The 22,664-nt window shown below is 29.1% G+C and overlaps 1 protein-coding gene across 3 annotated transcripts in view; it reads right to left on the bottom strand.

Annotated features, from left to right (window-relative positions):
- The window catches only part of LOC101235723 (pre-mRNA-splicing factor SPF27), a 43,432-nt gene extending 20,999 nt beyond the window's left edge, over positions 1-22,433 (bottom strand). For 2 of the 3 annotated variants that reach the window (XM_065799090.1, XM_065799088.1), the window contains exons 1-4: positions 19,786-19,917; positions 11,547-11,639; positions 2,171-2,241; positions 509-610 (exon numbers count right to left, since the gene is read on the bottom strand). In XM_065799090.1, coding sequence (XP_065655162.1) covers positions 509-610; positions 2,171-2,241; positions 11,547-11,639; positions 19,786-19,878 — 359 coding nt within the window. In that variant the 5' untranslated portion in view covers positions 19,879-19,917. Of the gene's footprint in view, positions 1-508; positions 611-2,170; positions 2,242-11,546; positions 11,640-19,785; positions 19,918-22,220 lie in introns of those variants that run through there. The other variant, XM_065799089.1, reaches the window with a different exon arrangement.
- Positions 22,434-22,664: the final 231 nt, after the last annotated feature.

Raw genomic sequence — 22,664 nt, 5'->3', positions numbered from 1 at the left:
TATATATATATATATATATATATATATATATATATATATATATATATATATATATATATATATATATATATATATATATATATATATATATATATATATATATATATATATATATATCAGGGGCTATTCTAGACTGTTTTTGACAGTGCCAACCATATTTGGGTGCTTTTGGAACTTTTTTTTAACGGAAAATATCGTTCTTTTAGCAAAAAAACTCCTACATTCAGCAATATTTCCGCTAAATTATTTTTGCTGGAGGGGGGGAGGTGGGTACCACTTCCCAAATTAATTTCTTAGAATAGCCAGAAGTTTGTCACATCCTTTAACTATTTCTTTATATAATTTTGACTGTTACTCTTTTGAAATTTTAATTTTGAATTCAAATTTAAATTTATTTAAATCTAGAATATAAATAATAATAAAAAGACCAATAATAAAGTCAACATTTAAAGTTATTAAAAGTCAACATTTAAAGTCAACATATGTGTTTAATCAACTCAAAAATTACCTTTCTCCTTGGTGTTCTAATTGAGCCATTGAGTTTTTTAAAGCTTCAACCCAAGCAGATAAATCATTCTTTTGACTGGCAGTAGGGGGAGGAAGCTCATACCTACAAAACACTATTAACTTAAAATTATGATAAAATTAGGATAAAATAAAAGATGATTTAGGTAAAAATCCTAAAAGTTCAAGGTGATATGTACAGTGCTAAAGGTGAAAATATATAAGAACAAAATCTAGTATTCTGAAAGATTCAAAATGATGTTATAGATGTGATGGTTAGAAAGTGAAGTTGTATATAGATGGTTAGAAAAAAGAAATGTCTAGCAAAAAGCATAGTAGATATTGTATGTAAAGTAGTAGATATTGTATATAAAGTACTAATATAATACTAATAAGTATATTTTGACTGGGGAACCAGGTTTTATAAAATAAGACAAGAGAAGGAGATCATCATCATCATCATCAACCAAGTTTTTTTCATTTTTTCCTACACCTTTTTTTTCTGGAAAAAGAAATGCTGATAACCAGTTAACTATATTGTTATGCTCTCCGTGTACACATATTTCATATTATCTTTCCTGGCAAATCCAATCAGATACAGCAACTATTCTAATCTTCAATCTAAGGTGATTAAGTTCCTATCCTTTAGACATTCTGATAATTATTGTCTTTTTAAAATAACTAAAAATAATAAATTTTTAATTTAATTGATTTTGTTATAAATGCTGTATATCATTAATCTTTTTATCAATGGTTAAAACTTTGTCTATTGCATTAAAACCAATGCATAACACATCGAATGTTTGTTAATATGGTTTTTCTTTAACTTTTAACAATGCATCTCTTGATGTTAAAAGTAAAGATAATACTATCATGGTCTTAGCATGTTGTACTCTTGCAGTTGAAGCCTCCACTGGCCCAACTTCTAATTCAATTTCCTAAATAGTATCAATTTACCAACATGCTTATGACCACAGTATTTTAATCTCCTCTTTCGTAACTTTATCATTTTTTTGAAATTGAAAAAAAAAATTATTTTTTGAGGGGAGTAGGGTAAGGTCTAGAAAATATTTTATTAATAATTAGTAGTTATTTTGTATATTCTTTATGATTGCAGTTTTTCAATGTCAAGATTTGTGAAACAAGAGACTTACATATTTGAAGATTAAGAGTAGCAACTTATGTTTACATTTTTCGATGGTTTATATAGAAGATTTACACAAAACTTACATAGAAAAGGGAAAAAAGAAGAATTTATATAGAAAAGGGGAGAAAAAGATTATTTAAAGAAGAGGGAGAAAATACTCTTAAAATCTTCAATACTAAAGATCTGAAGTGTTTCACTTCAACATAGCTATTAGATTACCAAATACTAACGTGTTAAAGTGTTTCACTACCAGATAATCTAATAAAGTGAAAGTTATTAAGATTACAATCTTTAATTCTTTTTTAAATTTATAAATTCAAGTATTTAATGAAAATTTTTTGATTAAAATGTTTTTTTTAATTACTTCTTAGGCAATTAAATGCTGCTAAACCTAACAAAAATTTTTAATATGACTATTTAAATAGGGCTGAGTGACAGCCAAATGACAACATAACGGTTTTAATAAATAAAAAATTAAATTGTCACTTTTTTAAAAATTTTAAAATAATAAAAAAATACCTCTTCATGCTGAGCAGTTCCATTGGCAGACGATTACTAATTCTTTCAAACTCATGTTTTATGATTTTTGTCTAGACAAAAAACCCAACTGATTTATCATTTTTTTTATATAAAAAATAATAATCAGTAAAAGTAAAATAGTTTTTATAACTAACTTATATTTGTAATCTATATTCATCAAACCATTTAGTAAACTATTTATTAATCTGTTAAAAAAAAAGAAAAAAAATGATGTTTGCAACTATTGTTATTTTTTTTTTTTTCTTTCCTTATTTTTATTTCCTATTAATTACTTTCAATGCTTAATCAAAACCCCTTTAATTTTTTTCTAAATAATTATTTATATATTTTTTTGTGTTTTATTATATAAATAATAATATAACACAAAAAAATAATGCAGTGGTACAGTGTTCACTTTTTAAACAAGAAGTAATAATAAGTTTGATCCCTACCACTTCCCTGGTAATATGACATGTCATATTTTTCTCTATGGATGTAAGCCTTTTTGTTTAGTGTTAGCGTTTCAAAGTTATAAGGTAACCTCCTTGACTGTTTCGATCTTTTGAACATGAAGAATAGATGTGAATACAGTAACAAATATAATAAAAAAACCATTACAAGTAAATTAGTTAATGAAAAAATAAGTAAAAAAATATTATCATTATAACAATAATAATCATCAGCTTAAAACTTTGCCTTTCGCAATATTGTGACTAGTTTTCCAGATAAATCACTTGTCTTTACTCCTTGATTTTATTTCTTGTCTCTACCCCTAGATTGTGCTCAGTTTTTCCTTGCTCTCCTCAGCTCATTGTATATTTCACAAAACTTTTATGTCTTACTTTTATTTCTTATTTCATTTTCATTAGATTCACCCTATTATTCCATTTCCTAAAACTTCCTTATTTGAATTAGGATTCTTTTCATGATTTTTTTTGTGAGGGTCTTCAGGATGATGTCCTATCTCTTCCAAAAAAATACATCTCCTTTATAATTTCCTGGGTTCAGGCAGGCATGGAAGCTTTTATTCCTTCTCATTGGTCTTAAGTCAGCCTTATTCTATCCCATGGTTTTAATTTATTACACTTCAGAACAATTGTCTTTTTTATGATTGCAAGAAATTGATGCTAAAAGGTCTGGTACTAAGAATCTTACAAAAGTATTTAATGTCAGAAGTGTTACAGACTTTTGGAAAGACTATAAAAGCAACTTAAAAAAGCAGGTTAATCCCCTCTAACAATCCAAATAACTCCTGCTACTACAGGTTAATCCTCTTAACATCCAAATAACTCCTGCTACTACAGGTTGATCCTCTTAACATCTAAATAACTCCTGCTTAAATAGTTTAGAGAATGGTAAAAAGATATCTTATCTTTCTCCAGAACTCTTTTTATCACTCTCTAAACTATTTAACAAATGCTTAACTGAATCTCTTTTTTCTTGCTTACTGAAAAATAGCTTCTCCAACTCCAATTTTTAAAAACTCTGTAAATACCTCTGACCCCACTAACTATTGCCTAAGATATTAGAAAACTAACCAGCTATCGCCCAATCAGTTTTCTTATTATTATTAGAACCAGTTTTCTTTTTTCAAAATTGATCAATTTTAGTAATTTCCCAAAATTTGTAGTGTGAAGTAGCAGGCGCTGTTATTTGTGGAGTGAAGAAGTCAACTTTTAGAAACGATGTATTATTTTATACTGTTGTATTAGATCTTCACGTTTCCTTCTGGTTTTCAGAGTGGTTAGCTCAAGGATGTTAGTTCAAGGATGTTAGTTCAAGGATGTTAGTTCAAGGATGTTAGTTCAAGGATGTTGAGTCTTTCTTTGTAAGAATGATTTTTGAGCACAGTAATTACTTTAGTTGCTCTGTTCTGGATTTGTTCGAATCGTTTTATATTTCATTTGAGATAGGGTGACCATGCTTAGATAGCAAATTCTAAGTATGGTCTAACATAAATAGTATAGAGCTCTTTCCAAAGCAGCATACCACTGCTTCTGAATAACTTTTTGAGCTTTCTGAGCATTATGTTCGCTTTTGAAGCTGCCAAATCAACCTGTTGTTTGAATTTAAGGTTGTCTGAAACACACACACCAAAGTCACTTTTAGTGGCATTGATTTGTAATTAATGTGTTTTATCTTCATTTTCTATTGTATAGTTGTATGAGGTTTTGTTTCCTTTTTTGCATACATGCATAACTTTACATTTGTCTGTGTTGAATAGCATTTTAAACAACCTCACTTTCAACAAGGCTGAAAACAACCACTATTTGAGTTACTGGAAGAAAAAAGATGAAGTTTTAATTATACGAATCAGAAAAATAAAACCAAAGAACAAATGTTTGACGAAAAAAAGTTGACAAAAAAGAATTTTTTAGAGCACTTAGGAACAGTCACAGTAAAGGAACGAGATTTAATTAATTGATAAGTAACATAATAATGAATTTTAGTTGGAATAAGAGTTGGAAGTTACTGGAAGAGAAAAGATGAAATTTATACAGCAAGGTAACAATTAACAGACAACTTAAAAAATTGCAAATTATATGAATCAGGAAAACAAAATGAAAGGAGCGAATTCCAAAGAACTGATGTTCGAGGAAAAAATCTAGACAAATAAAAATCTTCGGAGCACATAGCAACATTCACAGTAAAAGGTGAGCCTTATTTGAATGACAAGTAACACAAGAATGAATTTTAGTAGATGGCACAAGAGACACTAGCTCTTTAGAGCAGTGCCCATTATAGTATTTATAGAAATGAGAAAGAGAAGCAACATCACAATGATGCGAAATGTGAAGTTTGGTTGCAAGAGCAGGTCTAACTATGTTTACAATTTGTTTTTGCACCTTGTCTCAAAGAAAAAGAGCATCATTCGAAGATCCGCCCCAGATATGCCAACAGTATTCCATACAAGGACGGATTTAAGATTTAAAAAGATAAAGAATAAAATCCGGAGTAAGAAAGTGGCGAGCACAATAAAGAGATGCAACCATAGCAGATGCTATTTTTGAAATGGATTTGATATATGGTATAAACAAAGATCAGTTAATACTAGAAGACGAAGGGTAGAAGAGTTGTTGATTAAGATGATTGATGCAATAATGATTAGCTAAAAAATTGAGCTTTATCTGAGTTAAAGTTCAGCAGCTATTGAGATCCCCATGCTGTAGCAGAAGTGAGATCCTTTTCAAGCTTAAATGCTCCCTCCAAGCAATCAGAGAGTGTTGGCTTCTAATTAAGACAAGAATAAATGGTAGTATCATTAGTGAACAATGCAACCTTAGATGTGAGAATTTCTGGGAAATCATTAATCTAAATTTTAAAAAAGTATACGGTCTAAAATAGAACTTTGAGGAACCCCTGAAGTTACAGTAAATAAAAAGTGCTGTCCATCAAAGACAACTTTTATACTATGATTGGTAAGGATGGATTCAATAATCCATCCTTGTTATTACCTGATACACCATAAGAAAAAAGCTTATGGAGAAGACCAGCATGCTAAAGTTTATTAAAGGCTTTAGAAATGTCGAGAGCAATAGCCTTAACCTTGAAATCCATATTGATGATTAGAAAATAAGTTAATAGATTCAAGATGATAAATTAATTATTTGTTAATTAAAGACTCAAAAACTTTGCTAATATATATATATATATATATATATATATATATATATATATATATATATATATATATATATATATATATATATATATATATATATATATATATATATATATATATATATATATGATATGATATATATGATATATATCAACTTTTCCTTAAAGTTTTTTTCCTTTGGTTTTGATGTTTTTTTTTGAAGTAGTTTTATGTATTTTAACTATTACTGTTGTATATTAATAATTATATATTTATTTGTAGTTTATATTTTTCAAAGATTTACAGAAAAGTGTATCAATGCATAGATAAAATGACTGATATAGTCATAGTCATGGTGTAGTTACGTATATCGACTGATTTATGTTGGTATAGAGGTAGTGGAGTGTACATACTTTTTTTTGCGCTACTATAATTCCATATAAAGTTGTACAAATTAACAGTGACTTAACGGACAAATTAACTCTGAAGATATTTAATTTTTGATAAAAATATAATTTGATAACTACTAAAAAATTAAATTTATCTACTAAAATTTAAGTCAATTTAAAAATTCCAATTTAAGTTAAATTGGAATAGCGGCAGTCAAGTGTACATTAGGGATATGACAATTTTTAAAAACCCTATCCCCATGTTATTTTTTGTGGAGTTTTAATGCAAAGATCAAGAAAAATCCAATGGCAAGTGTCAACATTAAAAAAATGTCACCCCCTTATTCAAATTTATAAAAATATATACAATTATACATTGTACAAAACGGGTTTTTTTAATCAGAAATACAAACATACAGGTTTTAGTGTTCATTTGTCAAAAGAAATTTAATGTTAATTTTTTCAATGCTTTTGCACAATGGAAGTAAATCCTGCAGAACTTTAATTGCACGTTCAGCACAAATGTTTGACCTTTGAGTTGGGATCAACTGACCAAAAAGTCCTTAAAGTCTTTATTGCCTTTGAGTGATCTTTGCAAACGGCTGCCAAATTGTTGTAGTTATCCTGATTATAAACCTGACCAGAAAACCAGATGTCACTCCACGTGCCACTAATAAAGTCACATGATGACTGACCTTCGGCTGACTGTCGAAATTCTGGAAGTAAAATATAAGCTAGCAAAGCATAGATTGCTCGGCTATTCCATCTTGCATTGCTTATATTTGGCAAAGTTCTGAAATTTACTTTAGGAAAGCATCCTGTTTTCTTAAACTGTCTGTAACAAGTGATCAAGTGATGAAGGAAAGCCATATCATCTCTCCAAACAATTTCTTCTTCTTCCTTCAGAGCATCTCCAGAATTGTCAAAAGATGCTTTCAGTTGCTGGTACTCTTCTGTTATTCTGCTAATGAAGCAATAATTGAGGTTACGCGAGGTTGTTGCTGCTTCAAAATAATCATTCATCACATGTTTTAGTAATGTATCAAGAACATGATGCTGGCATCCAATATAAAGAGGTTTGTCTAATCCAAGCTTAACAAAATGCTTCTGTAGTAGTGTGACTGCCCCAACAGATTTTCCTGTATTTGCAGAGCTTGTATCAGAAATTATTAACTTAATTGCAGGCCATAGCTTATATTCATCAAGCATAGTTTTTAATCCATTGAATATTGTTTCCCCTTTTCCATTGATCAGTGCAAGAACTGCTAGTTTAACTTCTCTATTTTCATTTTTTAGAACTACGACCTGGTACTCTGTATTCTTTATGTGCTTCCCATCAAAGTGCAAGCTCCAGTTTTCATTTCTTAGAGTTTCAATAAAATGTTCTTTTAATTTTTCTCCTGCTTTCATTGTAGCTTTGTAAACACCACTTTGACTTGGAGTTGGAATAGAAATTCCATCTTTTGCAAGAGTTTCGCAGACTGTGTGTGCCTTTCTTGAACTCAGTTTTGCTTTTGTCACCAAATTTATTGCATAATCAGTTTTTTGTCTTTTACATGTTGTTGGAGCCTCTGAATCTTGAGAACCACTGTCAGAATCTTGTTTTTCTTCTTCAGTGCTAAAATGTTCTTTATCTTCACTGCTTAAATCATCCTTAGTATCTTGACTGACCTTTTGCTTAATAAACTTTAGTTTTCTAGGGTGAACTCCTTGTGTATCTTCAATTGTGGTGCAGTAGCCAGCTCTACCATTTGTTGACATCTGAAGATTATAGAAGGCTTTATCTTCCTGGCACAACCATTCTCCATTTTCATCAGTTACGTTGAACAAGTTGGTAAAGTCTTGCATTCCTGGTTCTCTGCAATCTTTTTCATACTTGTTTAGTACATTCTCAATTTTTCTTTCCACTGCAGATTTGCCTTTTTGAATTGAAAGATTCAGTTTTTTCCATAATATTTTTACTTCTTTGACCACTATCACAACTCTCTCCTGTCTACTTTTCACATTTGCAGCCAAACACTTAAATCTGTCCAGGATATGCTGTTCTGTTGGCATTTTGTTTATCTGATCAAGACTGTCAACAATCTTTGCATACTTTCTTGAATTCTTGGCTGTTTCAAACCTCACCAAATTTGATTCCCATAGTTTCTTATTCAAATCTGAAGGAAGACTATTTTTAGACATCTTGACTATAGTCTTGTCGAATTATAATTTGAGTGTAAATTTAATTATCTACAAATAAACAAATCTTATGAGTTTAGGTTATCAAAAGAAGTTTATAAAATATCAAAAGTCAGGTGATGATAACAAATATAATATATAATATGAAAGATCATGTAATAAGAATGCATACATTTAGCAAAATCACACCAGCAATAAACTGAAGCTGTGATACCTTAAACTGTACTGTATCTAACAATAGATACACTATGAGTCATAAAAAAACATGCAACTGAACTTATTGCAATAACTTTGCTCATTGTGAACCGATTTTAAAAATGGTGTCTTCTTCAAGTAGTGAACAAGAACAATACTTGACTAATATAAAATATTACTTTTTAAATTCTTTTTTGTCTCAACCTAGAATTTTTAAACTAATTTTAACTTCTATATAAAAAATCAGACAATTTTTCTGTTGTTGAAGTTTGGAGTGTTCGTGTACAGTCAGTTTTTAGAATTGGGTCGCCATCAGACGAAAGTTTTTCTGCAATTAAATTCTTAACAAAACCTGAAATTTTGTTAGGCATCAGACCAAATTTGACAAAGTTATGGTAGAAAGTTCAGTGGCATGTTTTTTTATGACTCATAGTGTAGATGGGAGAAAACAGTTTTCAGCTTAGGGGGTGAACTTTTTTAAGATTTAACACTTTCAAATGGTATTTCTAGTTTTAAAATGTAATTTCTCCACTCATAGTCGCATGGGAAACCAAAAATTGCCAAAAAAAATTTTTAGTCATACCTCTAGTGTACATATATCAAATGAGGGTTTATATTTAGGTAGGCACTCTAATTTTGAAACTTTTTAGTTTCAAACTTAGGTTTTTTTATATTTGACACTAAAAAAAAAAAAATGCAGCGTCTCATCAATCGATTGAATACCCTTCTCCCTTCTAACAAATCATCCCAAAATCACTAATCCTTCTGTTCCCCCTTCCTATCACGTGACATAATTTGTGGACAACCCCTGACTTCATTTGAAACATTAGCGAAAACTCTTCAGAAACAAAGTTATAAAAAAGACACTATTATTTATCAAATAAAAAATTAAATCATACTTTATAACACATCAAAAAAAAACAACTTAAAAAGTACAAAATTTACAAAAAAACTACTCTATTACGATAATGTGAGTAATTAGTTACTTTCCACCTCTGCTCTAAACGTAAATCGTGACAAGATATGCTTCATGAAAAAATTGACAGTTGAACTATTAGGGACATGACATTTCATATCAAATCTCTGGCTTTACCATTTTACCACAACCCAATTTATCAAAAAATACTAAATTATTTTAATCAAGAAAACGTAAAAAAAGTAAGAAAATTTTAGAGCAAAAATAAAATTTTCTGTAAAAGAAATTTTTTTTTTTGGATGCATGGCAAGAATGATTAATTTCTGCCTACTTCATGATAGATGTAAACTAACTTGCCACAAACTAAAGAATATTTATTTATATACATACATCATAATATATTACCTACTTTTTTACAGCTTTTCTAATCAAATTTACATACAGGGTGACCAGAAAGTTCTGGCACTCATTTTATTAGTTTATTAGACTTAAGAAAATGTATTTTTTGTCGATATTTTTTTTCCCATTTCATTCCTATGTCAATTCTTAATCGTATTCAGGCATTTTTTTATTTGAATCTATTTTATTTTTAGTATGAAAGGCACAATAGACCATCGAGTTTCTATAGACCATTTGTTCTTTAGTGGATGCACTGGAGCAGAGATAGCAAAAAGACTTAAAATTCCTCGAAGAACTGTCTATAACAATTTGAAACGTTTAAAGGAGACAGGCAGCACCCAAGACAAGCCTAGAAGTGAAAGACCACCGACATCAAGTAGCAAAATTATTATCAAAAAAGTGTGTGATAGAATTCGTTGAAATCCGAGGAGGTCGATGAGAAAAAAGGCAAATGATTTGCAAATAGGTCGTGAATCCCTGAAAAAAATATGCAAGGATAAGCTCACCTTCTCACAGACAATATGAAGAAAGTAGGAATGGAAAGATGCAAGCTTTTGCTCAAACGTTTTTTTTTGGCGACCCACTCAGGAATTGTTTTCACTGATGAATGTTTATTCAATGTTGAAGTTTCTTAAACCATCAAAATGATCAGATATTGTCCAGAAATATTAGTGATGCAAACACGAAGTGTAGAATCGCTTCTTGTTCAGGACATCCGCAATCCGTTATATTTTTTGGAGGGATAACTTCGGATGGCAAAAATCCGTTAGTTTTTGTGGATTCTGGAGTTAAAATTAACAGTCAAAACTGTTTAAATGATGTCTTTATAAAAGAAGTACTTCTATGGTCCCAATCACACTTTGGTACAAAGCCCTGGACATTTCAACAGGATTCAGCTCCTGCCCACAAGGCAAAAATCGTTCAAGGGTGGTACAAAAACAATTTTCCAGAATTTATCAGCGCCCAAGAATGGCCTCCCTACTCGCCAGATCTCATCCCGTTGAATTATTCCGTGTGGTCAGTTTTGAAGACCAAGGCATTTCTATCCCTCATAGGAATTTGGACTCTTTGCGCTGAGCACTTCAGAAGGAATGGAATAATCTTTCTCCAGAATACCTGCACGCCGCAGTCAATGATTTCCCCAAGAGACTTAGGGCCTGTATCAAAGCTAAAGGCGGTTATTTCGAAATCTAATGTTGTAATGCGATTGTTAGTTGTTAGAATAAAGTTTATTTTTAATCTTATTCGCCTTTTTTAAATTTAGTCGTTTTTATGGCAATTTTACTATGTGCCAGAACTTTCTGGTTACCCTGTAGTTAATGTTTTATGATTGCAGAGCAGTTGAATTTTTGCTTTATTTTCACTTGCTAGTTATTTAGTGTTTCTGAATTAGAGAACCAAATAAAATAATTTCTTATTGATAAATGGGTTTTTCTTAAAATAAACAAAGATTACATTTCACTTATATGAGCTTTTGTTTTGGGGTTGAAAAATACAAAAAATTAAGATTGATAATATTTTTTACTTTTCTAAAAAATTTACTTTTCTGTAATAATGTGCACAAGGAGCAGGGAATTCTCTAGTAGCCAAAAATAAGACTAAAAAGGCATAGTTGTAGCTCTTATTTGTTATTCAGTGGTCTTGAAAAAAACAAAATCAAAATATGTCAATCTCAATATAAGTTAAAAAAATTACCTCAAAAGCTCCATAATTTGGTGCTGGCATAAACTCTAAATAATTTTTAGTTGGTTTATATCTTTTAGTTTCTTCTTCAATCAATTCATTTACCTAATCAAAATTTTTAAATATAAAACTATTCAAAATAAACAAATTGTTCATTTAAAACTAACATTTTAACAACATCACTAATATGCCTTATTTACAAGTTATTATCATCGTTAAATATTATTTACTAATTTAATTGTCAAATATTTTTTTACTAGTCTATTTGTGCATCATGTACGATGATGAGAATGATGTGCATCATGTACGATGATGAGAATGATGTGCATCATGTACGATGATGAGAACGGGATCTTTTTGTCTTAATTCATGGTTTGTAGCTTGCAGCTATTTGAATATGGCTATGAAACTCCTGTTATCAATTAATGAGTGTACAGTTTTAAAAATAAGTTTTTTGATTCTAAGGATTCTGTTAGTAAGATTTCATAACATCTGTGACCATTTTTTAATTGTATTTTATTTTTATGCCATTATTGTGTTTATTACTAAAAAGCTAAGTCTAGAAAACCTTTATCTCTATTGGGATTAGACTTGAATATTTTGAAATAAACTTGTACCTTTAATGCATTGAAAATATTGAAGCACTTGGCATAGTCAGATCAGCTTCAGGAAATAATGTCATAATTAAAATAACCCATTAACAACATTCAAAATGCGCTGACTTCAAGTAAAAGATCTCTTGGTAAATTATCATATTTGTTACCAAATATATCCATATAGCTAGTTTTCCAGTCAATTCCAATCAGTAGATTGTACTTTTGTAAACCAATTATACTTTGCCATATATTTTTAAGGTAGTCAAATATCAGCTGATCTGCAACAACTAGCTTTGATATAGAGTAACACACCTTCTCCACACTATTTCAATGGTCTATTGCATCTGAAAGTATCTAATCAGTTAATTTAATTTCAAAGCCTGATACATTTTCTGCAGCTCAACTTTCAGTTACCCAAATAACATCATGAAAGGTACTTGGAATTTGCTTATTTTACTTATCATTTATTCTTTTTTGTTTATTTATTTTCAAAACATCTTTACTTCCAACAAGGCTGTAAGCAACCACTATTAGAGTTGGAAGTTACTGGAAGAAAAAAGATGAAATTTATAGAAAAAGATATTAACAGACAACTTAAAAAATTGCAAATTATATGAATTAGGAAAACAAGATGAAAGGAGTGATTTCCAAAGAACTGATGTTCAAGGAAAAAAAATAAAAAATAAAAATTTTCGGAGCACTTAGCAACATTCACAGTAAAAGGATGAGTAATTGAACGACAAGTAACACGAGAATGAATTTTAGTAGATGGCACAAGAGACGCTAGCTCTTTAGAGCAGTGCTTATTATAGTATTTATAGAAAAGAGAAAGAGAAGCAACATTACATTGATGTGATAATGGTTGAAAGTTGGCTGCAAGAGCAGGTCCAATAATGTTTACAATGTGCTTTTGCACCTTGTCTAAAAGAGAAAGGGCATCATTGGAAGATCTGGCCCAGATATGACAACAGTATTCCATACAAAGATGGGTTTGAGATTTATAGAGCTAAAGAATAGAATCATGAGTAAGGAAATGGTGAGCATGATAAGAGAAGAGTCATCTACCATAAGGGTAGATGACTCATCTCTTATCATTCATTTATCACTCAATGAGTCATCTACCCTAAGGGTAGATGACTCATTGAGTACATTACCTTTTGTAAATATAAGATCTAGATTGCATAATAAACTGCAATGTTTTTTAAAAGACACAGTTGTTGCAAAAAAAAAAAAAATTAAAGAGTGCAGATTTAAATAAAAATGTTTTTGATTAGATTGGACTATTTGATAAATATAAAACTATTACACTCTAAATTATATTAATAAAATATAAAATTATTTAACTAATAAAAAATAAAACGATTACACTCTTATTGATTACACACTTATTGCATAATAACTTTTATTTTATGTAATGAATTATATATTTTATTATTCACTTTTATTGTGGAATTTTTAATTGTTGTAATAATTTTTAAATTGCCTGCATTCTATTATAATAAGAAAAAATAAAAAAAGCAGTGAAAACTTTTATAGCTCTTTGTCAAATTTTTTATCAAATAAGTAATGTTGTTAATAAATAATGCGGTAGTAGTGTAGTGCGCTTGCTTCATAAGTGAGAGATTCTGAGTTTGATCCCCACCACGTCCCTGGTAGTACTGCGCTCAACTTGTTTCTCCGTGCAGTGGCCTTGTTCGTCAAGGTTTGTGTTTCGGAGTCATAGAGTTGAGAGAGAGTTATAACCACTATTAAGTAGCCTCCTCATCTGGAGTGGCCTTCTCGGCCTTAAGGAGGTAAATAACAAAAAAAATGGCTAGTGTGAAAACTAATAGAACATGCTTGTCTAAAGAATTTTTTCCATGCGCAATAAATGACATTTGTTATGTATATATTCTTGCAACATTAATGTTACAAACATATGCTTGTAACAAGTATAAAACTAAATATTGTATTTAATGAGCAATTTTTTAACAAATAAACATATAGCTTGTGCAAAAACCAAAAGATCTCATAAGAAGCTGCTTAGAGGAGCTCCTTGCATGGGTCATTATGTTTGTTTTAGAAGAGCTTTTTTACATTCTTGCACTTATATATATATATATATATATATATATATATATATATATATATATATATATATATGTATATATATATATATATATATATATATATATATATATATATATATAATATATATATATATATAATATGTATATATATATATATATATATATATATATATATATATATATATGTATATATTTATATATTAGGGTTATGACTTTATTAAAAAAAAAAAAAAATTTCTAATGTCATAAATTGATGAACTTTTGTAAGAAAACATTAAAAACATGTTTTCTAACAAAAACAAAAACATGGACCAATAATCTGGTAAAATTTGAAGACTCTCATAAAAAAAGAAGAATGGTCCCTTTGGAAGAATATTCACTGGAAGAAAAGTGCAAAATGCCCCTCTAAAAGCAAATTAATGGGCGCTACCATTTCGTTGGACCAAAAATCAAAGGAAGAAAAGAGCGAATAGCGGAAATTTCCAAAGAAGTCACTAAATTGTGGAAGAATAAACTGAATTTTCCTCATGTATCTGATCAAGTTATACGAGCAAAGCTTGATAAAATACTGAAATGCTATGATGAATGTGTCAAGTGGGAAAGCTACGAAGCCCACTTGACACATTGATGATATTTTTGATATTACTAAAGTAGATGGAACATGGTTATCTTCCAAGGACAAGCGATTGTACTATCTCCAAGTGGAAAGTAAAGGAACAGTGGGATACTCTACAGGCCAAGCGGCCTGTAAAGAAACGATCCATACCTCTAAATGACAAAAACTTTCTAATATGTCATTCAACTCATCATCTTACTATCCTGGTTTTAGTGATTCTGACTCTGAGGCTGCCTACAGTGAATATAAAAAAAGATGAAGAAGATGAGACTACTCCTACACCAAGCAGAAAACATCATAAAAGCAAAATTGCAGTCAACTTGGTGACCTAGCCAAGAGTATCAACAAACAAAGCTGCTAACATATGTAAGCAATTGGCTCGTGAAGGCATTGACATCCTAACTCCATGTCAATCAGCTATTTGCAAGTCAACAATCAAAGATGCAATCAAGTTGAAAAAAGAAATGATTGAAAAGTTGCATATGGAAAGTTGGTCCATACAATTTGATGGCAAGCACATCAACAGAATCGATTATCAAGTGATCGTCTCTAAAAATGAAAGAAAAGAAATCAAATTGGATGTCCTGGGCTTGGTAGATGGCAGGGGAAAAACTATTGCTCAAGGAATTTCTAAAGTCCTCAATGAATTTCACCTATGGAATTCAATACAGATTATTGTTGCAGATACCACCAGAAATCAAAGTAATGAAGGAAATGTATTTGTCATATGAAAATAAATAAAAATTGCACCTTCTATTCCTTCTATGCAACAAGCAAGAGCAAGAGCAAGGTTAACAGTCTGAGTCATTGTTGGATTGAAAATTTATTGTATTACATGACTATGACATTCTAAATACATAGTTGTACTTATGTCAAAATCGATTTTTCAATGGCGGAGTGAACTTTTTTCAAAAGATATACAAATAATAGTTCATTTCGTGCTTTTTAGGTAAAAGTTTATCAAACTACAGTACAGGAGCATGGAGTTAAAAAAAAGTCATAACCCTAATATATATATATATATATATATATATATATATATATATATATATATATATATATATATATATATATATATATATATATATATATATATACATATATATATATATACATATATGTATATATACATATATATATATATTTATATATATATATATATATATATATATATATATATATATATATATATATATATATATATCAGTCTTCTCTGTTTAGCCAGCGCTTTTGTGCTCAAGTCTATTAATTAAAATCGCTTTTTTTATCAGTTTTTTTAATTATTCTATCTAGTATTTATTCAAAGCATTTTTTTAGCTATTTTTATTTTAACTTAAATAGCAGAAAAAAATAAATTTTTAGAAATCGCACAAGCCAACTTAAAAATAACCATCCTGCCAGCACTTTTTTGTGCACCGGCATTAAATTTTAAACGGAGAAAACTGATATATATACACACATATAAAAATGCAGCATTAGATGCACATGGATACATCATAAAAAAACAGAAAAATGTGGCGGCTCCAGTACATACATTGACTATCTTATAACCTGCTGTCGCAAAGGAGTGCTGCTACATCGGCTGAGGGTTTAACATGGGGCAGCAATCTTTTCTTTGATCATGAAGATGCTTTAAAATTAATCACAATAGAAGAAGACAAGACATTTCTTATACTACAAGGAGAAGAAAGAAAAGGCTACATGAGTTCAGTTGATTGTGAATTGTTCATTGTTTTAGACAGAAAAAAAGCGAACGAAGAGAGAGAAACAAAGGAGCTAAATAGAAAAGGAAAAAAAACATCTTTAACAGTCACAGACCCAGTTTTGACAGAATCAGACTCCTCTCAGGGTACTGATAATGAAATAGATAACTTTGTTCCATCAATAGCAAAAAACTGAAAAAGAGGGAAGAAACAAATAAAAGAAAGTGATTACTACAGCATTTTGTTCAGCTCTTGACCAATTCAAAATTCCAAATCGTTCTGGTTCCTTGGTTTTTTCTACAATTTGTAGAAAAAACCAAGGAACCAGAACGATTTGGCAGAATGATTTGGCAAAATTAATTTATTATTTAAAATACGATTTTTTAAAATTATTATATCTTAGTTTTTATTTGTTGACGTGCATGTATTGAAAATGGTAAAGAAGTTGCAAAAAGAATCATTTTAGAATTCAAGCCACAAGTTCTATTAACTGTTCATTGGGACAGAAAATTGTTACCTGATTTGAACAGCAGAGAAGAAGTGGATCGACTGCCTATATTAGTGACAGGATATAATGTAGAAAAACTGTTGTCAGTCCCAAAACTGGATAGATGCACCAGTGCATTATCCATTATATCCTGCACAAGCTTTAAATGATAGGAACATTTCATATGACAAAATTGTGGCACTCTGTTTTGATACTACTTCAAACAACACAGGTATATATTCAGGTGCTTGTATCTTGCTGGAAAAATTAATTGGAAAGTTTTTATTATACACAGCCTGTCGACACCATGTTGATGAAGTGATTTTATACCATGTTTACAAAACTTGCTTTGGAGCATCTTCTGGTCCAGAGGAGTCTGAGTCTATCTTTTTTTAGCAATGATGTTGATAACCAAACTAAAGGAAAAATGTTGATTGCACTTGAAAAGCCAGGATTAATGGATACAATTGTAAAAATGAACATAGATGACTTTGTAACAAATAGATCAAAATATGTATGTAGTGCTTGGAATAAATTTGAAGTGCTTGAAATAAAATGTGTCTAGGGAATGATCCTTCGTTTATGAAGGATTGTTGCCTAGACACATGGAGTACAGTAACGGAATACCAGGAAGCATACAAAATTGCTAACTCTATGAAAGTTGTGAATGACACAGCCAAAAGAGGGGTAAAACTTGTTTCAGATTACATAAAAATATTGACAAAAAATGAAACTCAATTGCAATAAGTTTTACAAAATGTGGAAGAACATCGATGTCAAATCCAGATATGTGAAAGTCCACAATTGTGAAGGCATTAATGAAAACAAGTGAACAACCAACAAGTGAAAACAAGTGAACAATTTTATCAGAATCTAATTAAAAAATACATGAAGTTTGAATAAAAAAATTAAAACTTTGCATCCAAAAAAAAATTATAATACATTCGTTTTTATTTTCCATTGACCTTAAAATCTGATAATATCAAGTTCATTGAGCAACCCCTAGATATCAAAATATCATAATAATTTTTTGCACAGTTTATTTTTTAGTTAAAAGTAACACAATAAAGGGTTGAGAGTCCAATTTTGAACACTTATTTTTTTTCTTTGTCACCCTATTGTGTATATATATATATATATATATATATATATATATATATATATATATATATATATATATATATATATATATATATATATATATATATATATATATATATATATATATATATATATATATAGATCTATAGTTTGTTGTCTTTGGGAAGAGCGGAAGGAAAAAAGTGATTCTTACGCCAACACATACGTCACTTTTAATTACTTTTGACTTTCGTCCAAAATAAAAACCATTAATTTAATTACTAATATATATATATATATATATATATATATATATATATATATATATATATATATATATATATATATATATATATATATATATATATATATAGAACCCTTAGATGTTGTTCGAAAGTTTTTTCCATATTTTGTTGACAAAAAGTAAAAATTAAAATGCAAGACCAGAATTATTTTATTTTATTAATTGATAGACTGCCTGCCCCAACCAAACCCTCAGTCGATGTAGCCTCTCTCTCTAGCGGTTCAGTCTATGTGTTCTATATATATATATATATATATATATATATATATATATATATATATATATATATATATATATATATAGAACCCTTAGATGTTGTCCGAAAGTTTTTTCGATATTTTGTTGACAAAAAGTAAAAATTAAAATGCAAGACCGGAATTTTTTTTTTTTTAATAATGATAGACTGCCTGCCCCAACCAAACCCTCAGTCGATGTAGCAGCACTCCCTTGCGGGTCAGGCTATTTGTCAGTCGATGTAGCAGCACTCCCTTGCGAGTCAGGCTATTTGTCAGTCGATGTAGCAGCACTCCCTTGCGAGTCAGGCTATTTGTCAGTCGATGTAGCAGCACTCCCTTGCGAGTCAGGCTATAAGATAGTCGATGTAGCAACACTCCGCGCATGATTTACAGTAAAAAAAATAAAAATAAAAACATTTTATTAAAAATAATAAAAATAAAAACATTTTATTAAAAAAAATAAAAATAAAAACATTGTTTATATTGTTAAAAACATTCAAAATGTTATAAAAACATTCAGAATGTTTTTAAAAACATTCTGGTCAATTAAATTTGCGTTTTTGTGGTTTTTTTAAAAAACGATTAATTTGTAATTAAATTAATGGTTTTTACTTTCGTCCAACACGGAAATGTTGGACGAAAGTCAAAAGTAATTAAAAGTGACGTATGTGTTGGCGTAAGAATCACTTTTTTCCTTCCGCTCTTCCTAAAGCCAACAAACTATAGAACTATATATATATATATATATATATATATATATATATATATATATATATATATATATATATATATATATATATATATATATATATATATATATATATATATATATATATATATTTGTAATTAAATTAATGGTTTTTATTTTGGACGAAAGTCAAAAGTAATTAAAAGTGACATATGTGTTGGCGTAAGAATCACTTTTTTCCTTCCGCTCTTCCCAAAGACAACAAACTATAGATCTATATATATATATATATATATATATATATATATATATATATATATATATATATATATATATATATATATATATATATATACATAAAAAATACTGTATTTAATTTGCCATATCTTTTCATACAAATTTATCAATTTTAACTTTTTTTTTATTACAATTATGTCTTTTTTTTTCTAAAATTTAAAAAAATTCGACTTACCATTTCTCTAATTCCAGGTTCATCATAACCTTGGTCAACATATGGCAAAGCATCAGGAACAACCTCATGACTCATATGAGCATGAGTCGCCATTTGTTAGTAATATAGCTAATAGAGTTAAATAAAAATACTTTTATATATTTTTAAAAAGAATTACAATATACATTTTCTAAATATTATCTATTAAAATTAATATTATTATTATAAACATATTTCAGACAACAGGCATATACAAGTTAAGTGCCAGGTCCATATCTTTTAAAAGAAAAATTTTATTTTAAAATTTGATTAAGCGAATGGATGGAATTATTCACTAAGGTACAAGCCAATGGCTAATTACGAGAAGCATGTCTGTAGTTTAAGATAATTGTATAAAAAGATGGGGAAAATGTGCTCTAAAAGCATGAGAGATATACTATCATACTATCATGTAACCAAAAAACATTTTAGTACATTTGTTGTAGCAATACTGAAGGCATGTCATTGTTTTATCATTATAATTTTGCCACGAGGAGCACTATATAAACAAATGCAACATGACTTAAACAACTTAACATTTACTCTGGTAGAACATAATTGAAAGCGGCTAATTAAAATATTCGTACGCGTGTAAAGACCCTTCACCTCCTTGGTTATATTAAGATAATCTGTTAGGTCATTTTTAATTATATGACCAAAGTAATTAAAAGATTCAACAAAAGCAATTTCACAGCCTGTTACACATAATTCTGGGAAGGAGTTTGATATAATATTCAATTTTTGAGTTAATTAAACACCATACATATAATTTTCTTGGTATTAAAGGACGTATTAATTAAAGAAGATTACTTATTTGTAAAGCTAATTAGTTTTTGAAGAGAAAACCAAGAAGGTACAATTAGAACCATATCATCAGCGTAAGCTTACACGTTCATGAAGATGCCACCTATATTACATCTAATATGTAGGTTTGAGATTGATAAAATCAAATTGTGTAAAACTTAAATAGAAGTTGCGACAATATAGAGTTGGAAATGGGTTCGTCAAGGTAGTACCTTGACGAACCCATTTCCAACTCCAAAACTATTTGATTTTGTTTTCTGCCATTGAACAGACATTTGTTGATTACTATACCAAATAGCAAGCAAACAAACAAGTTTTTGGGGTAATTCATTATCTAGTAATTTCGAAAACAACAGCCACTAATTGACACTATCAAATGCTTTATTAAAGTTTATTAAACAAGCAAATACATGGCTTCCTCTAGATAGTTTTTAAAAAATAGTTTGAGCATGACGTTGTCGAGTGAATATGTTTGAAGCAAAATTGGTAATCATCATTTTTATTAATGTTTTACATATTGATTTTGTGCAATAAAAAACTCTCAAATATTTTTAACATAGCAGAGGAAACAGCTATGGCTCTATAGTTGTTCACATCTGTTAAATCAGCCATTTTAGATTTCACTAGTGGAATAATTGTGGCCTCACAAAACGTAGATGGTAAATAACCATATTTAATACATAAATTAAATAAAATACTAATAAAAAGCTGCTACTTCCACCATACATAAAAGATTCTATACAAAGGTCATCAGGTCCAGCGGCATTCCCTAGTTTCTGAGTTTTTATTGTAGTAGATATTTTGAGTCAATGCGACTCACAATATATCAGAGTTTTTTGTGGAAAGTTCCATTTCCTTTATGAAGTTGAGGTAATATTTTTTATTGTTAGTTGAGTTTTACAATTATATTAATACCAATACTATAAATTATAAATGTAATTTGATTTTATCAAAACATATTGAGAACAACATTCAAAATTTTTTCTTTCAAAATCTTCTTTTAATAATAACGGAACTATATTCAACACCTTACATATTTACCCTTTAAAAATGCAATAAATAAAGTAATAATACAGTTAGCACAATGCAGTACTCAATAAATTAATTAGAATTTTTTAAATAATATGATAAGTTCTGTGTCATTTTTTAGCAGGCAAACATATTTAAGTTTACTTAGATGAGGAGTTTAATGTGATGAAATCTTTATTTTGCATCATTCAAATCTATAGATGATTTTTAAAACTCTGATCATTTTTCTCAAATTTCTCTTAAAATGTTTATAGTAAATCAATAATAGTTAGCACTTCTTTTTTCAGCTAAATGTTAAAATTTGTTGAAAATTTTTTCAACAAATTTTAACATTTAGTTTCAAATAAAATAGACTAAAGATATTCCACCGTATCTGTGACTGATGAACTTGATATAACGGAAGTTACTAACATAAATTAAAAATAACTTATAATTTGTCATATAAAATATGAACCTATTGCTAAATTGCTTAATTTGAGACATTAAGAAGTTTGGGGCAGTAAGAAAAAGAATTTTAGAACAAAGTAAGTAAAGTGGAACTTAACTTTTAATACAAGTGTCAATCTAATAATTACTTAATCTACCTTTTAAAAAGCCCTAGATTATTGTGACAAAATTTGGATAGGTATTGACAGTTAGATAATAATGACAATGGATACTTTGTGGCAACTAATGTTATATGGTACCCAGCGTGTATTCAATGGTCTTATGGGCGACCAATTCAGAGAGTAAATAAAATCAATAACTTTTTAGTTTAGTTTTTAGGGCCGACCAACAAATCCAAAAAGTCGACGAATATGCCATACTCGCGCGACTAATGCCATAATCGCGCGACTAATGACACAAAATAAAAAAATACTACAACTTGAACAACATAATGCATCTTTTATTAATGCAATGTTCTGATTACAGAGATAACTTAGAAATATCTCTAGCACGTCCAGAAGTGAACTAATCCAGTCTGAAAATTTTGTACTACTATGTAATATTTCAATAAAAAAGCTTTGGTCAGAAAGTTAATGTTTCTT

The sequence above is a fragment of the Hydra vulgaris genome, chromosome 06, assembly GCF_038396675.1.
Source record: "Hydra vulgaris chromosome 06, alternate assembly HydraT2T_AEP".
NCBI lineage: Eukaryota > Metazoa > Cnidaria > Hydrozoa > Anthoathecata > Hydridae > Hydra > Hydra vulgaris.
The sequence above is the reverse complement of the archived record's forward strand: the minus strand, read 5'-3'. Positions and strand labels throughout refer to the sequence as shown.